The sequence below is a fragment of the Coregonus clupeaformis genome, chromosome 5 (genome assembly GCF_020615455.1).
Source record: "Coregonus clupeaformis isolate EN_2021a chromosome 5, ASM2061545v1, whole genome shotgun sequence".
NCBI lineage: Eukaryota > Metazoa > Chordata > Actinopteri > Salmoniformes > Salmonidae > Coregonus > Coregonus clupeaformis.
The window spans coordinates 11889675-11916753 of NC_059196.1; the positions used below are offsets into that span (position 1 = coordinate 11889675).

The window sequence follows — 27079 nt, forward strand, 5'->3', positions numbered from 1 at the left end:
CAGAGAGAGACGTGCATGTTGTTGGCACTGCCAAGAGAGAGAGGAGAGAAAAAAAGCAAAGCCACAGAGAAAAGAGTGATAGTGTTTTAGAGAGAGAGAGAGAAGTATTTGAGCTGCAGTTCACCTCCGGCTAGAGTAAGAAGAGCCCAGCTGTTAGAGAAGGAGGAAAAAACAAGACAAGTTACACCAACATAAAACAGAGGGAGGAAAAAGAGCATGGGAGGAGACCAGGGAGAGGGAGGGACTGACATGGGCTTATGCAGAGCTCTCCTCCCCCATTTGCCGAGAGCTGTGTCAGTCATATCACTTCCTCCGTGGCTGTGGCAAGTTCAGAAAGGAGAGGGCAGGAGGGAGGGGGAGAGGGAGGTACTCTCATGGTCTTGCTTTTCTACAGAAAATAGTTAACTCGGCTGAAACTGAAACAGGACAAGACTTGTAAAAGAAAAGCCCCACCAGGCTGTCTCTCTCCTTCATTCTCTCAGTTTCCTGCTCAAGGAAGCCATTTTGTACAGGCTGGAGTCTAGGACAACTAACTTTTTTTTTTTTCTCCTTCCTCAGTGTTTCCTGTGAACATTTTGACTTTCTCATCTGCAGAACAACTTCTTCACCAGAGAAGGAGGAGCGGTGGAGGAGGAAGAGGAAAGGTAGGAGGGGAGAAGTTTTTCTCAGTCTGTCTCTCACGCTTGTCTTGCCGGTATAATGAAAGAAGAAGTGTGAGTGCAGATTACAAAAAGCAAGAGGTAGAGAAAGAAAGAAAGAAAGAAGAAGTGCTTCCTGGATAGAGATCTCCTCTTGACTCCTCTGGGAGAGGGGGTGGACACAGGACAGAGACTCCCTGTAGCAGTGTGTGTTTGTGTGTGGATCAGCGTGTCCACACCCTCATGGTCCTGCTCTCTGAGGGAGGTAGAGCGTGCGTGTGTATACCGAGGGATGGCCAACGCCAGCCCCTGCATGTCGTCGGGTCCCCTGTCCCAGGTCTTCTTCCACACAGGGGGCCCCTCTCCCCCAGGCTCCGTGGTGATGCAGCAGGGGACCCCCATGGCCGTGCCTCCCACCCCTACTCATGGTGGCTTCCCCCCTGTGGACCTGGGGGCTGGGCCGGGCCTTGGGGGGGCTGCCATGTCCCATGTGCCCCCCACCCCAGCTGGGGTCTCCTTCATCATCCAGATTGGGCTGACCAGAGAGTCAGTGCTGCTGCCCGAGACCGCTGACCTTGCCTACGTCAAACAGATTGCCTGCTCTATTGTCGACATCAAGGTGAGAGCACATGCTGTGTGTGTGTGCAGCCTGGCCTCAGAGCCATACGAAACATACTTGACGTATTTCTGAGCATCTCCAAGATGTATGATACCTACTAATGGTTTAGTTACTTTAGACAGAAACAAAAGTAGGGAGGTTGATCAGGGAGGGCGTAATCTGTGACCATCTAGCAATCCAAAGGTTGCTTGTTCGAGTCGCAATGTCACATATTTAAGTGCAGAATAATACCAATTGCCCTGAGGCCACGTTGGTGTGTGTGTGAGAGAATGTGTGTGTGTATTTTTCGTGTTTATCTGTTTAGTAATCGCGATTTTGGCAGTGAATGTGTCTCTCTCACACACACACACAGAGAGTACATCCAAGTGCTATGAAGTGATTTATATGATTTTGTGTTGAAGTAAGTTAATGTTCATGTAATGAACAGTTTGACATACAGGCAAACACAGTTACATCACTGTAACAGACATTGAGCTAATGTCACAAAACTGTGACGCCTACAAGACCACTCTAATTACTACAATTACCCCTGCTTGATTCTCCCATGTCTGAAAGATACCTTCCACAATATACATTCATAATCTAATTTATGAATCACATTTAAAACTGCTGATAATGTTTCATTTGATCTGGTTGTGCTCAGAGGGGCACATATATGCATCATATAGAAAGTCAAACAATTACTGAGTAATCCTCCATAGTGTTTTACCATACAGCCAGGTTCCACCTGGGCCATGCACATATACAGGGAAGAAGGCGGCCATTTTGCAGCAGCCAGCAGGAGAGCATAATCCTCAAGTCAGTGTCTGGAATGAGAGGCGTGGGTTTTTATCAGCCAATTAGACTGTTAGATTACCAGATTTCCAATGCCAGTCACTGGAGGTTGGCCAGCAGTAGCACTGGCAGTGCCACTGGCAACTTTTCCAGGAAATGCTGTAGGAAAGATATCTCCCTCAGCCTCCACTACTGCTTTCCCTAATCTGTTACATTTACATTTTAGTCATTTAGCAGACGCTCTTATCCAGAGCGACTTACAGTTAGTGAGTGCATACATTATTTTTTTTCATACCCCAGTGGGAATCGAACCCGCAACCCTGGCGTTGCAAACGCCATGCTCTACCAACTGAGCTACATCCATGCCGGCCATTCCCTCCCCTACCCTAGACGACGCTGGGCCAATTGTGCGCCGCCCCATGGGTCTCCCGGTCACGGCCGGCTACGACAGAGCCTGGATTCGAACCAGGATCTCTAGTGGCACAGCTAGCACTGCGATGCAGTGCCTTAGACCACTGCACCACTCGGGAGGTGTTATTGTTGTGTGGAACAAAACCATATCCATGCCTGCCCTCATATCCTTGTGACAGTTTTATAAGTCCCTGTCAACTGTAGATTGTTATGGTAGGACTCTCCTTATCCCCCTTCAGAATACTCTACTGTACTGTTCATGTTTTGAGTTTTGATGTCACTTGCACGAGTACAGTGAAATGCCTTTCTTGCAAGCTCTAAACCCAATAATGCAGTCATCAATATCAATGTAGTGCTAAACATAGGTAGAACAAAATCATATGAAAAATTCAGGAATAAGAAGAACAAGAGAAAGTATGAAGGTATATACTGGGTCAGTTCCAATACCATATTTACAATGTGCAGGGATACTGGAGTGATAGGTAGATGTGTATAGGGGTAAGGTGACTAGGCATCAGGATGTATGACAAACAGGGTAGCAGCAGCGTAAATGAAGATTGTATATGAGTGTGTGTGCTTGTATATAGAGTCAGTATAAATGTGTGTGCGTGTTATGTGTGTGTTGGAGTGTCAGTGTGCGTGAGTGTGGGGATAGAAGCTGTTCAGGAGTCTGTTGGTGTCGGACTTGATGCACCGGTGCCGCTTGCCGTGCGGAACCAGACAGAACAGTCTATGGCTTGGGTGGCTGGAGTCTTTTAACGATTTTCCGGGCCTTCCTTTCACACCGCCTGATATAGAGGTTCTGGATGGCTGGGAGCTCGGCCCCAGTGATGGACTGGGCTGTCCGCACCACCCTCTGTAGCGCCATACCAGGCAGTGATGCAGCCAGTCAAGATGCTCTCAATGTTGCAGCTGTATAACTTTTTGAGGATTTGAGGGCCCATGCCAAACTTTTTCAACCTCCTGAGGGGGAATAGGCGCTGTCGTGCCTTCTTTACGCCTGCGCGCGTGTGTGGACCATTTTAAGTCCTTAGTGATTTGGACCAGAAGAACTTGAAGCTCTCAACCTGCTCCACTGCAGCCCCGTCGATGTGGATGGGGGTGTGCTCGCCCCCCTTTCCTGTAGTCCACGATCAGCTCCTTGGTCTTGCTGATGTTGAGGGAGAGGTTGTTGCTCCAGCACCACACTGCCAGGCCACTGACCTCCTCCCTATACGCTGTCTCATTGTTGCCGGTGATCAGGCCTACCATCGTTGTGTCGTCAGCAAACTTGATGGTGTTTGAGTCGTTTGTGGCCACGCAGTCATGGGTGAACCGGGGGCACAGGAGGGGACTAAGCACACACCCCTGTGGGGCCTCTGTGTTGAAGGTCAGTGTGGCGTAGGTGATGGTCGGCCCGTCAGGAAGTCCAGGATCCAGTTGCAGAGGGAGGTGTTCAGTCGCAGGGTCTTAAGCTTGGTAACGAGCTTGGAGGGGACAATGGTGTTGAACGCTGAGCTGTAGTCAATGAACAGCATTCTCACACAGGTATTCCTCTGATCTAGGTGGGTGAGGGCAGTGTGGAGTGCAATTGAGATTGCGTCGTCTATGGATCTGTTGGGGCGGTATGCAAATTGGAGTGGGTCACTTGCATGGCACTTGAAACGCCAGGGTTGTAGGTTCGATTCCCATAGGGGACCAATACGAACAAATATGAAAATGTATGCACTCAGTCGCTCTGGATAAGAGCGTTTGCTAAATGACTAAAATGTAAATGCAAAAAATGTCTAGGATGTCTGGGATGATGGAGTTGATGTGTACCATGACCGGCCTTTCAGAGCACGTCATCATTCCAGATTTAAGTGCTACAGGGCGGTAGTCGTTGTTGCATGAAGCCTTAGAGTTCTTGGGGACAGGAATGATGGTAGTCATCTTAAAACGTGGGGATTACAGACTGGGACAAGGAGAGGTTGAAAATTACCGTGAATATGCCTGCCAGCTGATCTGCGCATTCTCTGAGAATGCACCCTGGAATACCGTCCGTCCCCGCGGCCTTGTGAGCGTTGACCTGATTAAAGGCCTTACTCAAGACCTGATTCAAGTCAATTATGGCTGGAGTGCTGGGAGATAGATTGCGCATGTGGGAAACTCCTTGCTCAACCACTCTTTGACACAATAACAGTTGTCAGGTTAAGTTCATAACTTGGGTTATAACTTTCTGCTCTAATGGTGAAACCACTGATGTTGTTAGTCAATTAGGACCAGATACCACTACCAAGCACCAGGCAGACCAACAATAGAGGAGCAATAGAGAACAAAATAGGAAAGCCCCCCCCCCCACTCGTGCCATGTCATGTCATACCTGGATCCTGGCCTATTGAGATGTGCCTTTTGTTAAGTAAATCTTGTGATACATTTGGTGAAAAGGAGACTGGAGAGCCACTTTAATGAACTCCAGCACCATAAAACCAGTCAGTCATGATGTGTGCAGTCAATCAGTCAGGCAGCCCCCCCTGCCCTTACGCATGGATGGCATGACAGGGGCTTTGTATTTAGGGGGATTTCAGGTTTGGCAGTGTGTGTGCGTGCGTGTGTGTGTGTCAGGAGTATGGGTGTTTTGGCACGGCTCTTCCATCATTCCCTTCAGCTCTCCTCTCCCGTCCATCCATCTCAGTCAGAAATGTTGAGTCACCACGGCCAGGCCAGGCTGCTCTCTCTCTGTTTATTTAACAGCCAGCCAGCCTCCCTGTGTTCCATTGACACGTTTTTCCATTCACTTCAGAGCCTATAGTATGGAGGAGCACACTCTCTTTCCCTGCCCCTGCCCCTGCCCCTGCTCCTAGAGGAATAGGAACAAATAAGACCTTAACACTAGGGATGTGGCTGTCTGTTCAACCCTGAAACAGCAGAACACCTGATGGTTTATTCAGTGATTTGTGGACAGGCATCATTCCATTCCCTCCTCCTACTCTCATCTTCTCTCCTTCCTTCATTCCCCTTCTCCTCTTCTCAACACTGTTATTCTCTCTCCTCCTCCCTTCCTCTCCCTTATCCTCACCTCTCTCCCCTATCCGCTCCTCTCTCCCCTATCCTCTCCCCTATCCGCTCCTCACTCCCCTATCCTCGCCTCTCTCCCCTATCCTCACCTCTCTCCCCTATCCTCTCCTCTCTCCCCTATCCTCTCCTCTCTCCCCTATCGGCTCCTCTCTCCCCTATCCGCTCCTGTCTCCCCTATCGGCTCCTCTCTCCCCTATCGGCTCCTCTCTCCCCTATCGGCTCCTCTCTCCCCTATCGGCTCCGCTCTCCCCTATCGGCTCCTCTCTCCCCTATCCTCACATCTCTCCCCTATCCGCTCCTCACTCCCCTATCCTCACCTCTCTCCCCTATCCTCACCTCTCTCCCCTATCCTCACCTCTCTCCCCTATCCTCTCCTCTCTCCCCTATCCGCTCCTCTCTCCCCTATCCGCACCTCTCTCCCCTATCCGCTCCTCTCTTCTTCGCACATCTGTTCTTCCCTCTCCTCCTCCTCTCCCTTCCTCCCCACTCCTCCTCCCTATCCCCTCCTCTCTATCTTCTCTCCCCATCGCGCTCCCTGCTAACGGTAGCAAGCACGTCAGCTGCCCATTGTCTGAGGGATAAAGAGGAGGAAATGAGGCCTGTTTCCTCTTGGAGTCCACTCCGTCCGGGGGCGATCCACATCCTCCTCCTCCTCTTCCTCCTCATCCTTCCACCTCCATCCCCTCCCCTTGTCCGCCACGTTTTCCCCCAGGGCGCCTCCCCTTTCTCTGGGGTTAGTGGGAGAAGAGGTAGGACAATTGAGGTCTATAGAGCCTCCACTCCCCGTGTGTTGCTGAGGTTCATACAGTAGCTCTGACTCATAGAGATGACACCACTTCCCATTGGTCAGTTGCTAATATGGGGTTCCTCTATTTTGGTTGGACTTACTGTAAAGCCACAGGATCAAACGTTAAGTCACCATAAGACCATGACTGGATGGTTAGGCAAACCTACGGGACTATCTACAGTAAATATGTGTGTCGGGAATGTTGTACTGTATGCTAGAGACTTTAACGTTGTAAACAAGCACCAGTTGAAAAGTGGTGATTTGTGTGAATCCTGAAGCACGTCTCCTCATAGACCCATTCAGCCAACTACAGCACCATGTGGCTGTGAGCTTCATGTTGTCTCTTGTTCTGTCTGTCTTTCATCAGCTAGTCACTCTGCCAAGCTAGTTTCACTCTGCCAAGAGGTGTGTCTATTTAACTGATCCTTACCTCTCAGACCAATAACCTGTTTACTAATTGGACTTGTAATGAATGGTGTGTGTGTGTGTGTGTGAGAGAGAGACACTGGGGAGGGCCGACCTGTCGAGGCTTGACTGTGTCAGTTGAAGTGTTGTAGTATCACCATAGTTTCATCATGTCAGATGATTGTTGTAACAGGATTGTAATAACTGATGCCTGAACTTCGCACAGATCGTTGGCACTGAGGTTGGTATAGTTATTCACTAAGAAAACATTAACAAACCCACCCTTCATTGTTTTGCTGTAATTCCATTGGGCCAAGAGGTAGAGAAAATAGTATTGCATGCTCTATCAGGATCACAGATTGCTGCTGTAAGTCAACCTTGTTTGCTTGCTATTTAGGTTTCAAAATACACTACATGGCCAAAAGTATGTGGACACGTTCTCGTCGAACATCTCATTCCAAAATCATGGGCATTAATATGGAGTTGGTCCCCCTTTTGCTGCTATAACAGCCTCCACTCTTATGGGAAGGCTTTCAACTACATGTTGGAACATTGCTGCGGGGACTTGCTTCCATTCAGCCACCAGCATTCGTGCGGTCGGGCACTGATGTTGGGCGATTAGGCCTGGCTCGCAGTCAGCGTTCCAATTCATCCTAAAGGTGTTCGGTGGGGTTGAGGTCAGGGCTCTGTGCAGGCCAATCAAGTTCTTCCACACCGATCTCAACAAACAATTTCTGTATGGACCTCGCTTTGTGCACGGGGGCATTGTCATGCTGAAACAGGAAAGCGCCTTCCCCAAAGAAGGAAGTACAGAATCGTCTATAATGTCATTGTAGGCTGTAGCGTTAAGATTTCCCTTCACTGGAACTAAGGGGCCTAGCCCGAACCATGAAAAACATCCCCAGACCATTATTTCTCCTCCACAAATACTTTACAGATGGCACTACGCATTGGGACAGGTAGCGTTCTCCTGGCATCTGCCAAATCCAGATTTGTCCGTTGGACTGCCAGATGGTGAAACGTGATTCATCATTCCAGAGAACGTGTTTCCACTGCTCCATAGTCTAATGGCGGCAAACTTTACACCACTCCAGCCGACGCTTGGCATTGCGCATGGTGATCTTAGGTTTGTGTGCGGCTGCTCGGCCATGGAAACCCATTTCATAATGCTTCTGATGAACAGTTATTGTGCTGACGCGCTTCAGCACTCGGCGGTCCCGTTCTGTGCTCTTTTGTGGCCTACCACTTCGTGGCTGAACTGTTGTTGCTGCTAGACGTTTCCACTTCACAATAACAGCACTTACAGTTGACTGGGGCAGCTCTAGTAGGGCAGAAATTTCAAGAACTGACTTGTTGGAAAGGTGGCATCCTATGACTGTGCCACATTGAAAGTCACTGAGCTCTTCAGTAAGGCCATTCTACTGCCAATGTTTGTCTATGGAGATTGCATGGCTGTGTGCTCGATTTTATACACCTGCCAGCAACGGGTGTGGCTGAAACAGCCAAATCCACTAACTTGAAGGGGTGTCCACATACTTCTGTATATATAGTGTATGTGTCTGTGATTCTCAGTCTAGCATGCAACAAGTGGCTATCCTCACTACTCCTTTATAGGGACTCTAGAGTGGCATCTGTACTGAACAAGAGTCTCACTGAGTGTTGTTGACCAGATTACCTCAGATAGAGAGGAATGGAGAGACCAAGAGAGAAGAAGAAAGAGTGAAAAAACATTACACTTAAGGGGACAAGAGAGAGAAAGACAGAGAGCGATAAAGGCAGAGAGCAATTGAAATGGGGAACTGTACACAGGAAGAGGTGTAGCGATTTGGACAGGTGGGCCATATCTTCTCAAACACACACACATACAGTTGAAGTCGGAAGTTTACATACACCTTAGCCAAATACATTGAAACTCAGTTTTTCACAATTCCTGACATTTCATCCTAGTAAAAATTCCCTGTCTTAGGTCAGTTAGGATCACTACTTTTATTTTAAGAATGTGAAATGTCAGAATAATAGTAGAGAGAATTATTTCTTTCAGCTTTTATTTCTTTCATCACACTCCCAGTGGGTCAGAAGTTTACATACACTCAATTAGTATTTGGTAGCATTGCCTATAAATTGTTTAACTTGGGTCAAACGTTTCGGTTAGCCTTCCACAAGCTTCCCACAATAAGTTGGATGAATTTTGGCCCATTCCTCCTGACAGAGCTGGTGTAACTGAGTCAGGTTTGTAGGCCTCCTTGCTTGCACACGCTTTTTCAGTTCTGCCGACAAATGTTCTATAGGATTGAGGTCAGGGCTTTGTGATGGCCACTCCAATACCTTGACTTTGTAGTCCTTAAGCTATTTTGCCACAACTTTGGAAGTATGCTTGGGGTCATTGTCCATTTGGAAGACCCATTTGTGACTGATGTCTTGAGATGTTGCTTCAATATATCCACATAATTTTCCTTCCTCATGATGTCATCTATTTTGTGAAGTGCACCAGTCCCTCCTGCAGCAAAGCACCCCCACAGCATGATGCTGCCACCCCAGTGCTTCACGGTTGGGATGGTGTTCTTCGGCTTGCAACCTGCCCCCTTTTTCCTCCAAACATAACGATGGTCATTATGGCCAAACAGTTCTATTTTTGTTTCATCAGACCAGAGGACATTTCTCCAAAAAGTAAGATCTTTGTCCCCATGTGCAATTGCAAACCATAGTCTGTCTTTTTTATGGCGGTTTTGGAGCAGTGGCTTCTTCCTTGCTGAGCGGCCTTTCAGGTAATGTCGATATAGGACTCGTTTTACTGTGGATATAGATACCTTTGTACCTGTTTCCTCCAGCATCTTCACAAGGTCCTTTGCTGTTGTTCTGGGATTGATTTGCACTTTTCGCACTAAAGTACGTTAATTTCTAGGAGACAAACCCGTCTCCTTCCTGAGCGGTATGACGGCTGCGTCGTCCCATGGTGTTTATACTTGCGTACAATTGTTTGTACAGATGAACGTGGTACCTTCAGGCATTTGGAAATTGCTCCCAAGGATGAACCAGACTTGTGGAGGTCTACAATTATTTTTCTCAGGTCTTGGCTGATTTCTTTTGATTGTCCCATGATGTCAAGCAAAGAGGCACTGAGTTTGAAGGTAGGCCTTGAAATACATCCACAGGTACATCTCCAATTGACTCAAATTATGTCAATTAGCATACCAGAAGCTTCTAAAGCCATGACATCATTTTCTGGAATTTTCCAACCTGTTTAAAGGCACAGTCAATTTAGTGTATGTAAACTTCTGACCCACTAGAATGGTGATACATTGAATTATAAGTGAAATAATGGAAGAATTACTTGTCATGCACAAAGTAGATGTCCTAACCGACTTGCCAAAACTATAGTTTGTTAACAAGAAATGTGTGTAGTGGTTGAAAAACGAGTTTTAATGACTCCAACCTAAGTGTATGTAATCTTCTGACTTCTTCAACTTTAGCTGCAATTGAAAGTCCCTGGCCTGGCCATTGTTTCCATCCCCGTTCTGGAATGGGCAGTTTCTTTATCTGCCTCCCTGGAGGAGCTGGGCCTGGGAACGTGATCACACACACACAATCTCCTGTTTACCTCTGTCTCTGTTTTACACACACACACACCTGCATGTAGGCACACATGTATGCACACACACACACCCAGTGGTGGAAAAGGTACCCAAGTGTCGTACTTGAGTAAAAGTAAAGATACCTTAATATAAAATTACTCAAGTAAAAGTGAAAGTCACCAATAAAATACTACTTGAGTAAATGTCTAAAAGTATTTAGTTTTAAATATTGTTAAGTATCAAAAGTAAATATAATTGCTAAAATATACTTAAGTATCCAAAGTAAAAGTATAAATAGTTTCAAATTCCTTATATTAAGCAAACCAGATGGCACAATTTTCATGTTTTTATTAAATTACGGATAGCCAGGATCACATTCCAACACTCAGACATAATTTACAAACGAAGCATTTGTGTTTAGTAGGTCCGCCAGATCAGAGGCAGTAGGGATGACCAGGGATGTTCTCCTGATAAGTGTATGAATTTGACTATTTTCCTGTCCTGCTAAGCATTCAAAATGTAATGAGTACTTTTGGGTGTCAGTAAAAATGTATGTAGTAAAGAGCACATCATTTTCTTTAGGAATGTATTAAAGTAAAAGTTGTCAAAAATATAAATAGTAAAGTAAAGTACAGATACCGCAAAAAAATACTTAAGTAGTTCTTTAACCTTTTGACATGTACCAGCACACAGGTGTGATCATTCTACAGTGGTCCCTGCAGCATATGCTCAAACCGCTGTGATTAGAACTAAAATAATTTAGTAAAACACTTTCTAACAATCTATACAATTTATAGTAATCCGACTATGGGTATTCTGTGCACACCGCCATGTTTGTTTTTTCGCGTCAACCAAAGATAAGAAGAGGAGAAAAGATTAGTTTGGTCTGTTTATAGTATGCATGTTGAAGGGGGGGTGTCGTCTACCAACATTCACTTCCGGAAGTTTACTCGAAAGATGAGTGAACCATCCCTTCACCTCATTTTGTTATAACATCTTTGGTCTGACAGACGTTACGTAACACCCAGAATGCATTGTATGACGTCAACAAAAATGGCGCCACACATAGCTGGCAAATAGCTTAGCATTAGGTCATCATAATAAGTACAACTTTCAAAAAAGTATTTTACACACATCATATGTGTCCATTACAATCTATGCTAGAATCGGAATGCATGATTTGCCACTAGTTCTTGAAATGTTTTAAATAAAACAGTAAATACATTATGCGCCATACATACATATGGTATGCTACAGTAGAAACGACAACACGATATACAGAAAATAAGGCACTTACTTTGGTAGGAATGCACGCATGTCCAAAGTTATTATTTGTAAGGAAAACAACAATGAAGGCAATGCGGGCGCCAGCCAGAAAATGTGCCAGGTGGGAAAAAGTTAGTGTAACGTTTGAGCAATTTCTTCATACTTGGTCTGGGGAAATGCTTGGGCTCTCCTTGAAGAGAGAAGTTTGTCTGGCTCAGTAAAGCCTCAAACATAAATTGTCCCCAACAGTGAAATGGGCTACTTCTATGTGAATTAAAGAGGAGGTGGAACACACCTCAATTCAAACGGTTGTCAGAAAATAATAGAAATTGCCAAGTTGAAACATAGCCTATACATAATTAGCAGGCAGCGTGCCTTGGTTTGAGGGCAGCGTGGGTTAACCGTCCTGTTGCGTAACAATCACATTTTGGAACAGTGAGTGCATTCTGATATCACACGCATAAAAAAACTCACGCTGGGGTGACCGTTAGAGATATGGACAACGTTGTATTGTGTGGCTGAAAACAATCCTTTAGCATTCAATGCTATTGTGTTATTGTAGCTACATGACAACTGGGCCTAATTCAGGTCTGTCTGTCTGAGTGTATCGCATGTTCATTGGCTGACATCATCTGATTTGATACATTTGATCTTGTTCTAACCTATTTTGGTTGGTTGAGTGTGTGTGCATGCATGCATGTGTGTATTTTGGGAGCCCTATATTGGTTACTAATACATACACTGGTTATCAGACCAAAGCCTTTTGATAGTGAATTAATTAGCTAAACCCAGGCAGGTTCACAGCACAGTGAGTCAGGAAAGCATTAGCATGGTCGCACAATGGTCTGAGCCGCCACACCTTTACCACACCACAGCTTTACTAAGCCACACACAACCAGCAGGCTTCTAGAGGAAATGGTGTCCCATATCAAAAAGACAGCTTCCGCCAATAATCAGCACAGCGCTCCCTTACCCAAAACCCTTACTCTTCCCTCGTTCTCTTCCCCACTCGTTCATTTGCATCATAGCAGAGCAGCTCAGAGCAGTGTTCCCTGGCGGGCATTATCAGGCACCGTACTCCTCCATTTGACTATTCAAAACACTGCTAATGACATTACATTTACGTCATTTAGCAGACGCTCTTATCCAGAGCGACTTACAAATTGGTGCATTCAACTTATGATAGCCAGTGGGACAACAACCTTTTTTAACTTTTTTTTTATGGGGGGTAGGGGGGGGGGGGGTAGAAGAATAACTTTTATACTATTCCAGGTATTTCAAGTGTCTCCGGAAGGTGGTCATTGACTCCGCTGTCCTGGCGTCGTGGGGGAGCTTGTTCCATCATTGGGGTGCCAGAGCAGCGAATAGCTTTGACTGTGCTGAGCGGGCACTGTGCTTCCGTAGAGGTAGGGGGGCTAGCACGCCAGAGGTGGATGAACGTAGTGCCCTCATTTGGGTGTAGGGTCTGATCAGAGCCTGAAGGTAAGGAGGTACCGTTCCCTCACAGCTCCGTAGGCAAGCACCATGGTCTTGTAGTAGATGCGAGGAGTGTGCGGAGGAGCGGGGTGACTTGAGAGAACTTGTGAAGGTTGAACACCAGACGGGCTGCAGCATTCTGGATAAGTTGTAGGGGTTTAATGGCACAGGCAGGGAGCAGAGCCAAGAGCGAGTTAGAGTAATCCAGACGGGAGATGACAAGTGCCTGGATTAGGACCTGTGCCGCTTTCTGTGTAAGGTAGGGTCGTACTCTGCGAATGTTGTAGAGCATGAACCTGCAGGATCGGGTCACCGCTTTGATGTTAGCGGAGAACGACAGGGTGTTGTCCAAGGTCATGCCAAGGTTCTTTGCACTCTGGGAGGAGGACACAATGGAGTTGTCAACCGTGATGGCGAGATCATGGAACGGGCAGTCCTTCCCCGGGAGGAAGAGCAGCTCCGTCTTGCCGAGGTTCAGCTTGAGGTGGTGATCCGACATCCACACTGATATGTCTGCCAGACATGCAGAGATGCGATTCGCCACCTGGTTATCAGAAGGGGGAAAGGAGAAAATTAATTGTGTGTCGTCTGCGTAGCAATGATAGGAGAGACCATGTGAGGATATGACAGAGCCAAGTGACTTGGTGTATAGAGAGAATAGGAGAGGGCCTAGAACTGAGCCCTGGGGGACACCAGTGGTGAGAGCACGTGGTGCGGAGACAGATTCTCGCCACGCCACCTGGTAGGAGCGACCTGTCAGGTAGGACACAATCCAAGAGTGAGCAGCGCCGGAGATGCCCAACTCGGAGAGGGTGGAGAGGAGGATCTAATGGTTCACAGTATCAAAGGCAGCAGATAGGTCTAGAAGGATAAGAGCAGAGGAGAGAGAGTTAGCTTTAGCAGTGCGGAGAGCCTCCGTGACACAGAGAAGAGCAGTCTCAGTTGAATGACCAGTCTTGAAACCTGACTGGTTTGGATCAAGAAGGTCATTATGAGAGCGATAGAAGGAGAGTTGGCTAGAGACGGCACACTCAAGAGTTTTGGAGAGAAAAGAAAGAAGGGATACTGGTCTGTAGTTGTTGACATCGGAGGGATCGAGTGTAGGTTTTTTGAGGAGGGGTGCAACTCTCGGTCTCTTGAAGACAGAAGGGACATGGCCAGCGGTCAAGGATGAGTTGATGAGCGAGGTGAGGTAAGGGAGAAGGTCTCCGGAAATGGTCTGGAGAAGAGAGGAGGGGATAGGGTCAAGCGGGCAGGTTGTTGGGCGGCCGGCCGTCACAAGTCGCAGGATCGGATGTCATCAACCTTATTTTCAAAATGGTTGACGAAGTCATCCACAGAGAGGGAGGAGGGAGGGGGAGGAGGAGGATTCAGCAGGGAGGAGAAGGTGTCAAATAGCTTCCTAGGGTTAGAGGCAGAGGCTTGAAATTTAGAGTGGTAGAAAGTGGCTTTAGCAGCAGAAACAGATGAAGAGAATGTAGAGAGGAGGGAGTGAAAAGATGACAGGTCCGCAGGGAGTCTAGTTTTCCTCCATTTCTGCTCGGCTGCCCGGAGCCCTGTTCTGTGAGCTCGTAATGAGTCGTCAAGCCACGGAGCAGGAGGGGAGGACCGAGCCGGCCGGGAGGATAGGGGACATAGAGAGTCAAAAGATGCAGAAAGGGAGGAGAGGAGGGTTGAGGAGGCAGAATCGGGAGATCGGAGGGAGAAGGATTTAGCAGAGGGAAGAGATGATAGGATGGAAGAGGAGAAAGAGAGAGCGAAGGTTGCGACGGCACATTACCATCTGAGTAGGGGCAGAGTGAGTAGTGTTGGAGGAGAGCGAGAGAGAAAAGGATACAAAGTAGTGGTCGGAGACTTGGAGGGGAGTTGCAGTGAGATTAGTAGAAGAACGGCATCTAGTAAAGATGAGGTCAAACGTATTGCCTGCCTTGTGAGTAGGGGGGGACGGTGAGAGGGTGAGGTCAAAAGAGGAAAGGAGTGGAAAGAAGGAGGCAGAGAGAAATGAGTCAAAGGCAGACATAGGGAGGTTAAAGTCACCCAGAACTGTGAGGGGTGAGCCATCCTCAGGAAAGGAACTTATCAAGGCGTCAAGCTCATTGATGACCTCTCCAAGGGAACCTAGAGGGTGATAAATGATAAGGATGTTAAGCTTAAATGGGCTAGTGACTGTGACAGCATGGAATTCAAATGAGGAGATAGACAGATGGGTCAGGGGAAAAAGAGTGAATGTCCACTTGGGAGAGATGAGGATTCCTGTGCCACCGCCACGCTGACCAGATGCTCTCGGGGTATGCGAGAACACATGATCAGACGAGGAAAGAGCAGTAGGAGTAGCAGTGTTTTCTGTGGTAATCCATGTTTCCGTCAGCGCCAAGAAGTCAAGGGACTGGAGGGTAGCATAGGCTGAGATGAACTCTGCCTTGTTGGCTGCAGAACGGCAGTTTCAGAGGCTGCTGGAGACCTGGAACTCCACGTGGGTCGTGCGCGCAGGGACCACCAGATTAGAGTGGCAGCAGCCACGCGGTGTGAAGCGTTTGTATGGCCTGTGCAGAGAGGAGAGAACAGGGATAGACAGACACATAGTTGACAGGCTACAGAAAAGGCTACAATAATGCAAAGGAGATAGGAATGAAATTGACTAAACATCTTGGAAAGCGAGAGAGCGGGGCCTCCCTCACTTATGTTTCACTGAAACACTCAAATATAACTCTCCCAACTTCCACTTTAGACATAATTGTTGTAAACTACAGCGGTTCAATGTTTTCTAGGAATAGACTCTAACTTAGTTTATTCAGCTAGCTAACTTGGTACAGTATTCTTCTGTGAAAACTCTGTAGCTCAGCTGGTAGAGCACGGCGCTTGTAATGCCAAGGTAGTGGGTTCGAACCCCGGGACCACCCATACACAAAAAAATGTATGCACGCATGACTGTAAGTCGCTTTGGATAAAAGCATCTGCTAAATGGCATATTATTATTATTATTATTATTATTATTATAAAACCACCCAGGGCACCGTATCCTATGATGCCATAGGCATGTCCACATATCAACGAGAGGAGGGGGAGACGGAGAGGGAGAGAGCGAGAGATAGGATGAGAGAGAGAGAGAGAAATGGGTATCGACAGAGATTGACAGAGATTTAGAAAGAGGGAGAGAGAGAAAGAGAGAGAGAAAATGACATTTACAGAGATTGAGAAAGAGAGATGGGAAGCAAGGTTCAGGCCATACGCTGATAGAATCAAGGGGAATGCTGTGGTTTTGTATACAGTTTGAAGCCACAGTTCTATAGAGTTGGGCAATCCAGTTATTTTAAACATGATGAAAGTGGACTTGATATTTTTGAAAATCACTCAGTCTAGTTAGTAACAACCTTTTCAGTGTTTTTCTACATAAGGCGTCAAGGCTATACAGTAGGTCAATACTTACTGTAACTGTAGAGCCCTGCATTCCAGATCACTCTGAGACCTTATGATACTAATCCAATGACTAGCTCTGCTAAAAACCCGTTTTGTACCGTAACCCAATTTTAAGCAGCAGCAGATGCATTTGGTGGCATGTTACTATGCAAAACCCTCCCAGCTGGTCCGGCAGGCAGGCAGGCAGGCAGGCAGGCAGGCAGGCAGGCAGGCAGGCAGGCAGGCAGGCAGGCAGGCAGGCAGGCAGGCAGGCAGGCAGGAAAATTCCTCTCATTTCAGGGCAACAGACGGAACACACAGGGCTCTTTGAGAGCAGGGAGAGCTCTGTAGATCAAGGGCAGCCAGACATGTACCCTTCTATCTCTTCAGACAACAACACTAACTCACGTAAATGCAAGGACACCCTCACCCAGTTGGTAGACATTCAAACCTGAGGAAGGGGCTCCTAAAGGTGCACTATTCAGAAATCGCTCTGCCATTTCCTGGTTGCTCAAATTCAAATAGCTCGCCTAATTTCTGTTTAGTGACAAAACAAGCAAGTATAGATCAGAGAATCGTTGTACCATCTAAACCGCTGCAAAATACAGTACATGGCCATAAGTATGTGGACAGTATGTGCTCGTCGAACATCTCATTCCAAAATCATGGGCATTATTATGGTGTTGCGCTTTGCGCACGGGGGCATTGTCATGCTAAAACAGGAAAGGACGTTCCCCAAACTGTTGCCACAAAGTTGGAAGCAGAGAATCGTCTAGAATGTCATTGTATGCTGTAACATTACGATTTCCCTTCACTGGAACTAAGGGGCCTAGCCCGAACCATGAAAAACAGCCCCAGACCATTATTCCTCCTCCACCAAACTTTACAGTTGGCACTACGCATTAGGGCAGGTAGCGTTCTCCTGGCATCCGCCAAACCCAGATGGTGAAGCGTGATTCATCGCGTTTCCACTGCTCCAGAATCCAATGGCGACGAGCTTTACACCACTACAGCTGATGCTTGGCATTGCGAATGGTGATCTTAGGCTTCTGTGTTGCTGCTCGGCCATGGAAACCCATTTCATGAAGCTCCCGATGAACAGTTCTTGTGCTGAGGTTGCTTCCAGAGGCAGTTTGGAACTCAGTAGTTAGTGTTGCAACCAAGGACAGATGATTTTTACGTGCCACTCGCTTCAGCACTCAGCGGTCCCGTTCTGTGAGCTTGTGTGGCCTACCACTTCGTGGCTGAGTCGTTGTTGCTCCTAGACGTTTCCACTTGACAATAACAGGACTTACAGTTGACCTGGGCAGCTCTAGCAGGGCAGAAATTTGACGAATTGACTTGTTGGAAAGGTGGCATCCTATGGCGGTGTCACGTTGAAAGTCACTGAGCTCTTCAGTAAGGCCATTCTACTGCAAATGTTTGTCTATGGAGATTGCATGGCGGTGTGCTCGATTTTATACACCTGTCAGCCGTGGGTGTGGCTGAAATAGCCGAATCCACTAATTTGAAGGGGTGTCCACATACTTTTGTGTGTATATATAGTGTATATTTTCCATAACCAAAAATATTGTATTTTCAGCTGTTTGAAGCTGGTGTACAAAAGCAAAAAGGAAAAGACGCAAAGAACGGGAAGCATAGAAAAAGCGCACATAGAACAGATCTACTGCTTTTTAGACTTGCTTTCAATGAGAATGACAGATCTATGACTCACATTATTTTATATGAATTTGGTCAGTTCTCCCATATTGCAGCTTTAACTTAGATGTGTCTATTTAGAGAGGCTGCCTGGATGATGTTCTTTGGTGCTTTCCAGGAAAAGCAGTGAATGCTCTGGAGGGTCTGAGGGCCTTTTTTTTTTAATAAGGTCACAGATGGCAGCAGTGGTTACCAGGGACAGCAGCGGATACTCAGAGGATTGTGGGTCATGCTTAACGGGTGTGTCTGTGCTGGTCCACGATGTGTGGTGGAGCCCTACACACACACACACACACACACACACACACACACTCTACCGCACTAGGGGAACCTGAGGTTATAGAAGCATTTAGTAAATACACAAACACTGGCACTGCGGTGACTTTCATAATAGAGGAAGTAGTGACACAGACGTCAGCAGGGATGGGTGGATGATGAGTTAAAAGAAACAGGTGATAAAGAGGGAATATTATGATAAATTGATTACATGAGAGAAATATATAGCTGTGTCATATGGGTCTTCAAAGCTCTTGGTCTTGTTCTCTGGGCTCACAGTGAAAAGCTGTTGAACCGTGGCTGACAAACGTGATTTATCCCAACTAGTGGTTTCACAATTATATGGGTTTTCTAATATGCTACTTTGATTTTATTAGAGCCGTTGTGTGTGGTTTGAGTAAGAATCACAGGAAGTACAGGAATCTCAAACATCAATTCTACAGAAGTTGGTACGTAGTTTCATATCCACATTATAATCCAACATGAAGTAATACCAAAATGGCCGCCATATGACAAGAAGGGTTTAGTGTAAGAGTTAGGGTTGGTGTTTTAGTAATGGGCCGTGTTAGGTAAGCCTGACGACAATGGGTCAGTGTGAGGGCTGGCTGGGTGGGGTCGCCCTGGTCCTCCTGGGGCTGAGCCTGCGGGGGAAAAAGGACTGCCAGGCTGGCTGGGGGAAAGGATAGGGGTGGGAGGGCAGGAGAGGAGCTAGGCTACAGTGCTACCTCAGTAGGTAAACAAATTACATTAGGGCTGAGGAGAGGACTCTGGCAGTGGAAAGACAGAGTGGAGAGAAAATGGGAGAGAGAAGCGGGAGGTTAGGGAGAGAGAAAGCGATGAAGTCAGAATGAAATGATTTGTTTCTAGTATTATGCTGGGGGCATCTATAGAAGGGAACGCTGAGGTCCCTTGTAAAAATGTAAAGCCAAACTCTTTGTAGAGTGGAGTTCCTTGAGAGCAGAGCGCTCACATTAGTCATGTGACTGGAGCTTCAGCACTAGCCTGCAACTCTCTCCTCTCTCTCGCTCTCTTTCTCTTTCCCTCCTCTTTCTTTCTAAGCAGTGAAAACCCCTCCGTCCTGACCTCATAATGGGAATGAGGGATAAAAACTAGAACGGGTTATGGGAGGAACAAAAGGAAAGGGAGGAAAAGAGAGGGAGGAGGTGGAGACTACATAAAGGAAAAGGGAATGACTCACAGCCCAGTAATGTGTCCAGTGTGGCTCCCACCGTGGATGGGGAGGGACGTGTGTGTGTGTGACCGACCAATGGTATCCCAGCACGCATTGGGAATGTTTAGCAAATACATGTTGTGCAGTGTTCTTTTGAGATCTCTTTGGAGAGTCCCATCTATAACACCCGGCCTGCTGAGTGGTGGGGGGATGGAGGGAGGAGGAGAAGGAGGCGTTTGTAGGGGAAAAGAAGAGGGGAGGTAAACAACTAGCTCAAACATAACTTATCACTCTCTCTGTCTCTATCTTCTTTACATTTTGTCCATCTTAATCCCTCTATCGCCTCCTCATCCATCTCTTTTCCTGCTCTACAGATGTAGGATCTTCATTTGATCACCCTGTTGTTGCACAGCAGGAAATGTAAACTTGTAGTGTATTCAAGGTTTAAAAAGGCTTCTAAAGTTTGTAATTTCCACTTTAAAATGTCAGACTTGATTTGACCTAACTAAAAATGTATCAACCCCTACAAAAATCTCCATGAATTATAATCCACACAATAATTCACATTTCCTGTTGCTGCAGGATTATTTTCCTGCTGTGAGAAACTGGTCAAATTAAGATCCTACATCTGTTTGTTTCGTACACCTGTTCCCCTCTCATATCCCTGACTCCTTTACTTTTTCTCTTTTTCTTTCAGGTCTTGCTCTCCATTGCCCTCTTTTCCTCTCCTTCCTTTTCTTGTGAATAAAGAAAGCTGTGCTCAGTTCTGAGTGTGTAGAGCGAGGCCCAGGGGATCAGGGCCAGGTTCCTATCAGCTTACCTGGCCAGCCAGGCAGAGGGGAGAGACAAAGGGAGAGGCAGGCCCACAAAAGCCCTGTTCAGTGCAGCCATGCGCAGCACCTTTATCCCCAGGTCCCCCCTCCCCAGTCTGGACACGGCTCTCATGTTACCTCCCCCAGAGTAGAATGAGACGCTTTGTCTCTGAGCCCCCACCCGAGACCAGCCCCCTCTAACACATAACACACTGATCCCACCAAACAAACTTAAATACAGGCGCACCCACACGTGGAAATGAACACAGCCCTTGCTTATAGCATATAATCTATCCCTCTCTCCTATGCATAACCCTCCAGTTTCATAAGAGACACCTCACAGGACTGGGCTGCTAGAAAAACAACCACCAGGTGTTTCTGTGTACTATGCTAGCTAGGTGTACAGTCGTGGTCAAAAGTTTTGAGAATGACACAAATATTAATTTTCACAATGTCTGCTGCCTCAGTTTTTATGATGGCAATTTGCATATACTCCAGAATGTTATGAAGCGTGATCAGATGAATTGCAATTAATTGCAAAGTCCCTCTTTGCCATGAAAATGAACTTAATCCCCAAAAAACATTTCCACTGCATTTCAGCCCTGCCACAAAAGGACCAGCTGGCATCATGTCAGTGATTCTCTCGTTAACACAGGTGAGAGTGTTGACGAGGACAAGGCTGGAGATCACTCTGTCATGCTGATTGAGTTAGAATAACAGACTGGAAGCTTTAAAAGGAGGGTGGTGCTTGAAATCATTGTTCTTCCTCTATTAACCATGGTTACCTGCAAGGAAACACGTGCCGTCATTATTGCTTTGCACAAAAAGGGCTTCACAGGCAAGGATATTGCTGCTAGTAAGAGTGCACCTAAATCAACCATTTATCGGATCATCAAGAACTTCAAGGAGAGAGGTTATATTATTGTGAAGAAGGCTTCAGGGTGCCCAAGAAAGTCCAGAAAGTGCCAGGACCGTCTCCTAAAGTTGATTCAGCTGTGGGATCGGGGCACCACCAGTGCAGAGCTTGCTCAGGAATGGCAGCAGGCAGGTGTGAGTGCATCTGCACGCACAGCGAGGCGAAGACTTTTGAAGGATGGCCTGGTGTCAAGAAGGGTAGTGAGGAAGCCACTTCTCTCCAGGAAAAACATCAGGGACAGACTGATATTCTGCAAAAGGTACAGGGATTGGACTGCTGAGGACTGGGGTAATGTCATTTTCTCTGATGAATCCCCTTTCCGATTGTTTGGGGCATCCGGAAAATAGCTTGTCCGGAGAAGACAAGGGGGGCGCTACCATCAGTCCTGTGTCATGCCAACAGTAAAGCATCCTGAGACCATTCATGTGTGGGGTTGCTTCTCAGCCAAGGGAGTGGGCTCACTCACAATTTTGCCTAAGAACACAGCTATGAATAAAGAATGGTACCAACACATCCTCCGAGAGCAACTTCTCCCAACCATCCAAGAACAGTTTGGTGACAAACAATGTATTTTCCAGCATGATGGAGCACCTTGCCATAAGGCAAAAGTGATAACTAAGTAACTCGGGGAACAAAACATCAACATTTTGGGTCCATAGTCAGGAAACTCCCCAGACCTTAATCCCATTGAGAACTTGTGGTCAATCCTCAAGAGGCGGGTTGAAAAACAAAATCCCACAAATTCTGACAAACTCCAAGAATTTATAATGCAAGAATGGGCTGCCATCAGTCAGGATGTGGCCCAGAAGTTAATTGACAGCATGCCAGGGCGGATTGCAGAGGTCTTGAAAAAGAAGGGTCAACACTGCAAATATTGACTCTTTGCATAAACTTAACGTAATTGTCAATAAAAGACTTTGACACTTATGGAATGCTTGTAATTATACTTCAGTATACCATAGTAACATCTGACAAAACTATCTAAAAACACTGAAGCAGCAAACTTTGTGAAGACCAATACTTGTGTCATTCTCAAAACTTTTGACCATGACTGTAGATTGTACAGGTGTGTGTGTGTGTGTGTGTGTGTGTGTGTGTGAAATATGCCAGACGGGGGGGGGGGAGCTCATTTTGTAAGTGGGTTGCTATCTTGGTCCATTGTTGAATGAGTAGGCCTATTCACTTAGGCTTGCCACTTTCTGTTGTCAAGAGGAAGTATCTGTATCTGGACTTTGCCCTGTGGTATACTGCAGCAAAAAGGATTCCAGCTTGGGCTCTTCTAGTTTGTTTAGAATATGTAATATAGCCCTGGATCAAGATAGCAGGCTGATTGGGGCCATATCCTGGCCCTGCTGGTAAAGATTGGCACTATTGGCACTAGATGTGGGCATATCTGTATTTGCGCTCTAGTGTGTATGTGTGTGTGTTTGTGCATATCTGTGTTTTCGCACTTGTGTTTGTGTGTGTCATCAGTGTTTCCACTCCTCTGGTTTACAGAGCGTGTTCTGGTATGCAGCAGCCATGTCAGGAATGTAAACCTGTGTGCCTTTCCATGCCCTACACTCCATGACGAAGTTCAGACAGATCACTGCCTCATACTTCCTTCCACCGCTAACCACGAGTCAGTGGAAAAAGGCGCGTTCGCTGAACAAGAACACACATAAATAGCAGTAGGCTAAATTAGCTGCATTAGCTAATTCAGTGAAAGGTAAACAAATAGCTCTCGCTCTGCTGCTTCTCCTTAATTTTTGAAGAAATTAATTAGTTCAAAACTGTTCAATTATTGTCTTTCTCTCTCTTTGAGTCAAGTACGCACCACACATTATGCACTGCAGTGCTAGCTAGCTGTAGCTTATGCTTTCAGGACTAGATTCATTCTCTGATCCTTTGATTGGATGGACAATATGTCAGCTCATACTGCAGGAGCTCTGATAGGTTGGAGGATGTCCTCCGGAAATCATCATAATTATTTTGTAAGTCTATGGAAGGGTTTGAGAACCATGAGCCTCCTAGGTTTTGTATTGAATTCAATGTACCCAGAGGAGGACGGAAAATAGCTGTCCTCCGGCTACACAATGGTGCTACCCTAGAGGGTGCTGTCTAGACTACTGTAGATCATCATTGCAAAACAGTGTGTTTTTATTAGTTATTTGGTGACGTGAATATATTTCGTATAGTTTTATCTTAAAATTATAACTTTTTTAATGTTTCACTATTTAACATTTTATGAAATTCACTCCGTAGGATGGTCCTCTCCTTCCTCCTCGAAGGAGCCTCCACTGCATTACAGCACAATGCCTATAGCCAAGTAGAGGGCAAACGTTAAAATCACATACTTAGGTTTAATATTACTATAACTTTATAATAAGCTAGTAGTCAATCATTTTGTATCCTACACATGTAGTCTCTGTTGCTCTGAAACGGGCCAGCTGTGTGTGCAGCCAGTCAGGCATTTAGGAGGCCCGAGCCTGTCTCTTCCTCTGTGTGTGTGTGTGTGTGGGGTAAGGCTGATAGTGAGGACGCAGGGGAATACTGCGCTCAGGGCTGTGACACAAACAGGAAGACTACAGTACACTCTCTACTAGCGAACTATCTAACTTCCTGGCTTCCAGAGAGTATTAGGCCTTAAGTCTAGACTTAGTTAGTAGGTTTGATTGGCCCTCTCCCTCTTGTGTTTTTCTCTCTCTCTCTCTCTCTCTTTTGCGTTTGTATTAACTTGGATGTCAGCAGTTCTGCAGAATAGACGACATTCCTGTCGTCTGTTTCATCCCTCCGTCACAGTGACCTCACGGGGTTAAGAATAGCCCATGCCCCGCTAACACTAAATGAGAAAGAAGAAATTCCAGCAATGAGCCAAGCTGTTGTCAGGTGCTAATAAGGTCTGCATGCTGACGTCTTTTACACCCCAGTCCCTGTGGCAACGCCTCGTTAAACACCTGTCCCAGTGGCAGCATGGTTCTCTTTCATGTCCTCTGTTAGGCCCCGTTCTAAACATGTCCCTGAACAGGGATGGACCCCACTCCACACAGGACTTTCCCCACTATGGAGGACTTTCCACTTTCCACCCTCTGTCTGTAGATACTCACACTCCCAGTGACGGGGTTTGGCATTGGTGGTTTATACTGTACAGTGTGTTCAGCTGAAAAACAAGACATGGCTGTCTAAACAATGGCTGTTGTTTGAGGAGGATGTATGTTCCTCTTACCTTTAGAAGAACAGGAGGACAAACCTATCGTGATACAGTGGGGAAAAAATGTATTTAGTCAGCCACCAATTGTGCAAGTTCTCCCACTTAAAAAGATGAGGCCTATAATTTTCATCATAGGTACACGTCAACTATGACAGACAAAATGAGATTTTTTTTCTCCAGAAAATCACATTGTAGGATTTTTTATGAATTTATTTGCAAATTATGGTGGAAAATAAGTATTTGGTCAATAACAAAAGTTTCTCAATACTTTGTTATATACCCTTTGTTGGCAATGACACAGGTCAAAAGTTTTCTGTAAGTCTTCACAAGGTTTTCACACACTGTTGCTGGTATTTTGGCCCATTCCTCCATGCAGATCTCCTCTAGAGCAGTGATGTTTTGGGGCTGTCGCTGGGCAACACAGACTTTCAACTCCCTCCAAAGATTTTCTATGGGGTTGAGATCTGGAGACTGGCTAGGCCACTCTAGGACCTTGAAATGCTTCTTACGAAGCCACTCCTTCGTTGCCCGGGCGGTGTGTTTGGGATAATTGTCATGCTGAAAGACCCAGCCACGTTTCATTTTCAATGCCCTTGCTGATGGAAGGAGGTTTTCACTCAAAATCTCACGATACATGGCCCCATTCATTCTTTCCTTTACACGGATCAGTCGTCCTGGTCCCTTTGCAGAAAAACAGCCCCAAAGCATGATGTTTCCACCCCCATGCTTCACAGTAGGTATGGTGTTCTTTGGATGCAACTCAGCATTCTTTGTCCTCCAAACACTACGAGTTGAGTTTTTACCCAAAAGTTCTATTTTGGTTTCATCTGACCATATGACATTCTCCCAATCCTCTTCTGGATCATCCAAATGCACTCTAGCAAACTTCAGACGGGCCTGGACATGTACTGGCTTAAGCAGGGGGACACGTCTGGCACTGCAGGATTTGAGTCCCTGGCGGCGTAGTGTGTTACTGATGGTAGGCTTTGTTACTTTGGTCCCAGCTCTCTGCAGGTCATTCACTAGGTCCCCCGTGTGGTTCTGGGATTTTTGCTCACCGTTCTTGTGATCATTTTGACCCCACGGGGTGAGATCTTGCGTGGAGTCCCAGATCGAGGGAGATTATCAGTGGTCTTGTATGTCTTCCATTTCCTAATAATTGCTCCCACAGTTGATTTCTTCAAACCAAGCTGCTTACCTATTGCAGATTCAGTCTTCCCAGCCTGGTGCAGGTCTACAATTTTGTTTCTGGTGTCCTTTGACAGCTCTTTGGTCTTGGCCATAGTGGAGTTTGGAGTGTGACTGTTTGAGGTTGTGGACAGGTGTCTTTTATACTGATAACAAGTTCAAACAGGTGCCATTAATACAGGTAACGAGTGGAGGACAGAGGAGCCTCTTAAAGAAGAAGTTACAGGTCTGTGAGAGCCAGAAATCTTGCTTGTTTGTAGGTGACCAAATACTTATTTTCCACCATAATTTGCAAATAAATTCATAAAAAATCCTACAATGTGATTTTCTAGATTTTTTTTTCTCAATTTGTCTGTCATAGTTGACGTGTACCTATGATGAAAATTACAGGCCTCTCATCTTTTTAAGTGGGAGAACTTGCACAATTGGTGGCTGACTAAATACATTTTTTCCCCACTGTAACTCTTCTGACTCTGTCGTAAAGCCATGTATGGTTATTGAAATATAGTACTGCGGAGCCTGTTCACAAGGCATGAGGTATGATGTTATTGGTCAAAGTTGTATAATATTTAGATAGAGGGAGGATAAAAGGGGTATTTCTGTGTCCCTGCTATCATCATCATTTGCTGCTGTCGCCACTTCTCCACCACGCTCAAACACTTCTCTCTGTGTGGTCATAGACACAGTTCTTCTTTCTCTGTGAGGTGATACTGTCCTTCTCTCTCTGTGAGGTCATAGACATGGTCCCCCCTCCCTCTCTCTCTCTCTCTCTCTCTCTCTCTCTCTCTCTCTCTCTCTCTCTCTCTCTCTCTCTCTCTCTCTCTCTCTCTCTCTCTCTCTCTCTCTCTCTCTCTCTCTCTCTCTCTCTCTCTCTCTCTCTCTCTCTCTCTCTCTCTGTCAGGTCATAGACCAGGGGTTCCCAAACGTTTTTCATCCACGACCCAATTTTGATATCTGAAAGCCAATGTTTACTTTTTTATTTGGGGATATGGCAGTCAATTGCAGAACATTGTAACAGTATTTCTGATTGTTTTCTCAGCTCACCATCACATACTTTTAATGTGGGGCTTTGACAGTCAATTGCAAATTAGTCTGACATAATGTATTTTATCTCACCACCACTAATGAGATGGGTGTGCTTGATGCATGTCCCGTTGGAGCTTCTCAGGGGGTGTGGTCAACAGTGCCCACCTCATATCTGCTGTCACATCCATCCTGGATCAATATTTAGTTTTATGGTGCTTTCAAGACAACTGGGAGCTCTGAAAAATACGAGGTCAAATCATGACGTCAGTGATCTTCAGGTCGGAAAGTCGGAGCTCTAGAAAGAGGCCAGAGTCCACGAGATGGAATTCCGAGTTGGACTGAAAATTGACCGCAAGGAGCCCAAACATATATAATATTTGCAGTAGCGATGCGTGGGTAAAATCACTGGGGAAACCAAGTCC

The 27079-nt window shown here is 46.2% G+C and overlaps 1 protein-coding gene across 1 annotated transcript in view; it reads left to right on the forward strand.

The window, feature by feature from the left end:
• Positions 1–346: 346 nt before the first annotated feature.
• Positions 347–27079, forward strand: part of LOC121562133 (serine/threonine-protein kinase D2-like) — a 47018-nt gene continuing 20285 nt past the window's right edge. The window contains exon 1 of the mRNA XM_041874501.2: positions 347–1257. Coding sequence (XP_041730435.2) covers positions 931–1257 — 327 coding nt within the window. The 5' untranslated portion in view covers positions 347–930. The remainder of the gene's footprint in view (positions 1258–27079) is intronic.